Source organism: Myotis brandtii, unplaced genomic scaffold (genome assembly GCF_000412655.1).
Source record: "Myotis brandtii unplaced genomic scaffold, ASM41265v1 scaffold299, whole genome shotgun sequence".
NCBI classification, from domain to species: domain Eukaryota; kingdom Metazoa; phylum Chordata; class Mammalia; order Chiroptera; family Vespertilionidae; genus Myotis; species Myotis brandtii.
Genome location: NW_005361430.1, coordinates 1,253,282 through 1,258,221, shown reverse-complemented (window position 1 = coordinate 1,258,221; position 4,940 = coordinate 1,253,282). Strand labels below are relative to the sequence as shown.

The 4,940-nt window shown below is 34.0% G+C and overlaps 1 protein-coding gene across 1 annotated transcript in view; it reads left to right on the top strand.

Moving 5' to 3' along the window:
* The window catches only part of PDE3A (phosphodiesterase 3A, cGMP-inhibited), a 48,100-nt gene that overhangs the window by 17,549 nt on the left and 25,611 nt on the right, over nt 1-4,940 (top strand). Inside the window, exon 7 of the mRNA XM_014542354.1 lies at nt 934-1,071. Within this exon, the coding sequence (XP_014397840.1) occupies nt 934-1,071 (138 nt within the window). The remainder of the gene's footprint in view (nt 1-933; nt 1,072-4,940) is intronic.

Here is a 4,940-nt window from a genome sequence, read left to right as displayed (position 1 = left end):
TATCCATTAAAATATCCTTTAATAATGACTTATTTTGTGTGTTTAAAGTGATCTATTTAAAGAAGATTAAAGCATATTTGAGTCAGGTTAATTTTGGGGAGGCAGCAAATGGTAGAAAATAGTGGGCTGTCACGTGATTATCAACTACTGCTATTATCATTCTTCTTTAACCTGATTTATCATTTAATACTTTTAAATCAAAGAGATTTTCAAACAAAATAATTTACATTTTTATCCGCATTATCTTTCTTTGTTTTTTATAGATGTATTTTAATAATGTCCTCACTAGGGATCAATTATAAAATGTCTATACATTTATAAGGTACATGTTTCTTTGGAAACTGTACATCACATGAATTAAATTAAAATCCTGAAAAAATGTGGCTGTTGTCATTCCACGGGATTAACCCTAATTTTGAAGCAGGAATACAAATTTGACCAATTTTAGTAGGGATCATTAACGCCTCCTCCCCACTCATGAGTTTCTTTTGAGAGTCCAATATGAGCTAGGAATGTTCATCTCAAAAAATTTTACATAAACGTATAAAGAGATAAATTTAATGCAATTTTCAAGTGTTCTGAAGCCCTTGAATCTTTCCTTAGGAACCCCACAGTAGTTATGTAAACTTATGGAAGACGCATCTTTCTTTTTTCTTTTCTTTTCTTTTTTTTTTTCCCTGTAGCATGTATGAACCAGCACAAGCAGGCACCTAATAATACGAAACATGGTCTGAAACAGCATAAGGACCATTTCTCCTTACTTAGGGGCCAATGTCTTTTTCATCTTGATGTTTTTTTAAAGATCACCCATTCACCCTGAAGTATTAAGTCATTTACTTCTAATAAACTCAGTTGTTGCATTGAACTTACTAAAGCATGAATTGCTTTATAGAAAAACTGTATATTGTTAAAATATTTTCATCTTTATTCCAGGACAAACCAATTCTTGCTCCTGAACCTCTTGTCATGGATAACTTGGACTCAATTATGGAGCAACTAAATACTTGGAATTTTCCAATTTTTGATTTGGTGGAAAAAATAGGAAGAAAATGTGGCCGTATTCTTAGTCAAGTAAGAAATGAATTCATACCTATGACTTTAAATATAGAAAAAAAATTCCTTGGTTGGTTAAAGCTCTGTACACACTTGATACCAGTGGTGAGTAGTGAGTACAGAAAGGAAATTTTAGTACCCAACATTCTATAGATTTGGTGGTCATGGGTTAACAAAAGTAATTGGAACTTCAAATGAGTAAAATACCATATTCTTCAATTAAAATATGTATTTTGGGGTGGGATATACAAGCAAGATGGAGAAATGATCTAAAATTCATAGAACTCAGCAGAAGAAAAATTGACACAGCCCCTCCAAAAAAGAAAGCTGCCTATTTATAAACACTAATTTATTGTAATTATTTCCATTGACTATTTTCTAAACTTTTTAATTTTACAGTGTTTAGATCTTATAAAAACTAAGATATTATGCATAAATATCTTCCCCTCCAGTGCTATGAGAAACACATTCAAAGAGCGTTCTCTGTATTTTAATATGGAAACAACCTTTATGCATCACAAGCTAGACTATTTTCAAATTTTCCCAAATAAATATTTGTTTCTATGAGGGAGAAAAAAATATAGAAATTAAGAATGAAAATTTTCTCAATAATCAAAAAAACAATGGATTCACTCAATTAATGAACACATATGAAATGGGATGATGCAATAACACTTATTACCTTATTTTAAAATGTCTTAGGTGAATTCTTATAGATTAAATAAATATCACAGCAGAGATATGAAAGACTACCAAACTCCTTAATATAAGGCTTAGATAAGAATTCAGGACCCTGATTTATTGTTGCACTAACATTCCCTGGAAAACACCAGAAGACAAATCAGTTTATATACTGATCTCTACTTCACACATTGGAGACAGGCTTTGCTTGGACCTCTCAGCCAATATCTGGGTGTGGAACTTCAGGATGAAGATTCCTGATCCATGAAGCTTTGAAGGAAGAAGACAGAGAGGCCTTTTCCTCCATTGTTCAGTTCCACAAACAAGTACTAATCTGGTCCTCAAGAAGAAAAGTGTGTTTCTGCCTTAAAGGAACTCCTGTTCTAGCAGGAACATGAGATGTCTGTCAAAATTAAATGACAGTGCATGCTACAGACAAGAGAAGTACCCTAAAAATGATTGATAAAATATGGAACTCAGAATAATTACAAAGTCTATGTAATATGCAATTGTTGCCGCTGCTATACTTCATCACGGCCATGCACATATTGAGGACTAAAATGGCCTTATTCTTTTCCTAGGAGTTATTAGTCCCATTCTTCTCTTCCTTTCTCCTCATGCTAGGCAACATTTTTTTATGCTAGCTGATCTTAAGGACAGGCTTTAGGGTAGACTTTTTTCTTTTTTTAATTAAAAAATTATGATTAAAATTAACTTTATTGGGGGTGACATTGGTTAATAAGATTATATAGGTTTCAAGTGTATATTTCTATGATACCTGATCTACATATTGCATTATGTGTCCATTACCCAAAGTCAAATCATCTTCCCTCCCCATTTATTTTGTCCCCCTAACCCTTCACTGACCCCCACCCTCCTGTCTTCTGGTAATCACCATACTATTGTCTGTGTCTATGAGTTTCAGTTTTACAACCCACATACGAGGGAAATTATATGGTTCCTTTTCCAATAGATTTGTTTCCCTTAGCATGAGACTCTCGAGGTCCATTCCTGTTATCACAAATGGCGGTATTTCATCTTTTCTTATGGCTGAATAGTACTCAGGGCAGCCGTTTTTCTTCACTCCACCCTAGCCTCATGCACCAGGGCTCCCCCTGGGAGGTTTTGCATTCCACTTTCTGAAACCCGTGGCAGACTGGGACTCTGAGGGAGTGATTTTTCCTGCAAATATGCTTGTCATGGTGCCACCGGAAAAACGTGGCCGTGGGCCAGGAGCTCTTCTCTCTTTTACTGGACAGTGTTCCCTGATGTGGAGAGAAAAATCTCCCATTGTTTGGTATGTGATACATACATCACAGACTCCCCGAAACTCTACAGTTTACTTTTCTCAGTAACTCTGATGCAGGAATTTTTTTTCAATCTCTGTTTTACAGAAGAGGAAATTGAGACTTCAAAGAGGAAATACTATTCATTTGCAGTCATATAGGGCATATTGGATCCATGATTTGAATGCAGACATATCATATTGGAAGTCCAGGCTTTTTACCTTTATTTCAACTGCTTTTTAGCCTCCTATAAGACACACTCACTTATTGTATCTCTAACTCTTCGAATGGAGAGTCTGAGCAATAGAAAAGTGGTTATGATAGCAGCCGGTTTGACAGCAGCAGTGACAGTGTACCAGGCATCATTGTAGCATCCCATCTCCCCTCAAAGTTCTGTGAGCTGGAGGATGGGAGGGTGGATCTTGACCAGCTTTTCCACCAAATGTTTTCTAAGAGTCTTGGATATGAGTAGCCATCAGAAAGATTAGACATGATTAACAATTCAATTTTGACAAAATTCATTAGTTATTTTCCACTCTTCTTTCAAAAATAAAATAAATATGTAACTGCATGATCCTTGTTATGTCACTTTATTTTTTCAACTTACAAAACGGTAAACTTTTTGGAATTGCCACTTCATTTGCACTGCTAAATAGAACTTTATGGGAGTTTTTTCCCCTTTGATTTGAGTTTATAAGGACAAACATCATGAAATTTTCACTGTGTGAAAGGCATATTTTTTTTTCACCTTAGTAAGAATTTAGGACAGCTGAAATGAATTAACTTGAACATTCCAAGAAATCACCTTTTGGCTGAAACTTCACAGAAAATGTCTCACTTCAAAAGACTTTAAAAGAGACATATGTGTAGTGGAAATGACTTCTCAGTCTCAATATACTGCCTGCCTGTCTTTTTTATATTATCATGTTTATTTTAATAAAGTTGAAAGGACATTATTCAGATTTTGGAATGGTGCTCACTTTTTTCAGTCACCAATATCTATCTGGTTAATGCTGTTTATTTATGAGTTTGGATTATTGATGGTTGATTTTTAGCAGCTTCTCACTTTTTTCAGTCACCAATATCTATCTGGTTAATGGTGCTGTTTATTTATGAGTTTGGATTATTGATGATTGATTTTTAGCAGCTCCTTGGTGAAAATTCTCCTGTTTTAAAATCACACTGTAAAATATCCTGTTGTCTTAATTTTTTAATTCATCTTACAAATGTTAAAAAAGAACAATAGGAAAATTTAATTTAAAAATCATTGCATTTCAAATACTGGTGGTAGGATTTGAAGCTGTTAAAAGTACAAAATCTGAAGCCAAACTACTTGGCTTGTATTCTGGTTCTGATAATGTGCCAGCTGTGTTATCTTAAACAAGTCACTCACCTCTCTGTGCCTCAGTTTCTCCTGTTTTCAAATATTAATAATTAATCGTATCTATCTCAGAAGGTGTGAGGATTAATTACATGTAAATAATTAATATATGTAAACTATTTAAAGTAGGCTTCTCACTTATTAAATGCCAAATATATAAGTATATATATGTACATATATATGTATATATACACATAGAAGCTGTTATTGGTGTTATTATTGAAGTAATATGCAGAAATAAATCCATTAGGTATTTATAAATAAGAACTCAAATATTATATGAAGCATTAGTAAAGGGGAAATAACTAAAAGAAGAATTGGCTTGAAATATTAAAGAAACCATAAACTTCACTTTCTATTGCATTTTTAAATTCTTCATTATTTAAAGTATTACATGAGTTTCCTTTTTCCCCCATTGACCTCTCCCCTGTTACCCCCACCTCCAAGCGCAAGCCCTCACCCCCCTACTGTCTGTGTCCATTGGTTTTGCTCATATGCATGCATACAAGTCCTTTGGTTAATCTCTGACCCCCTCACAC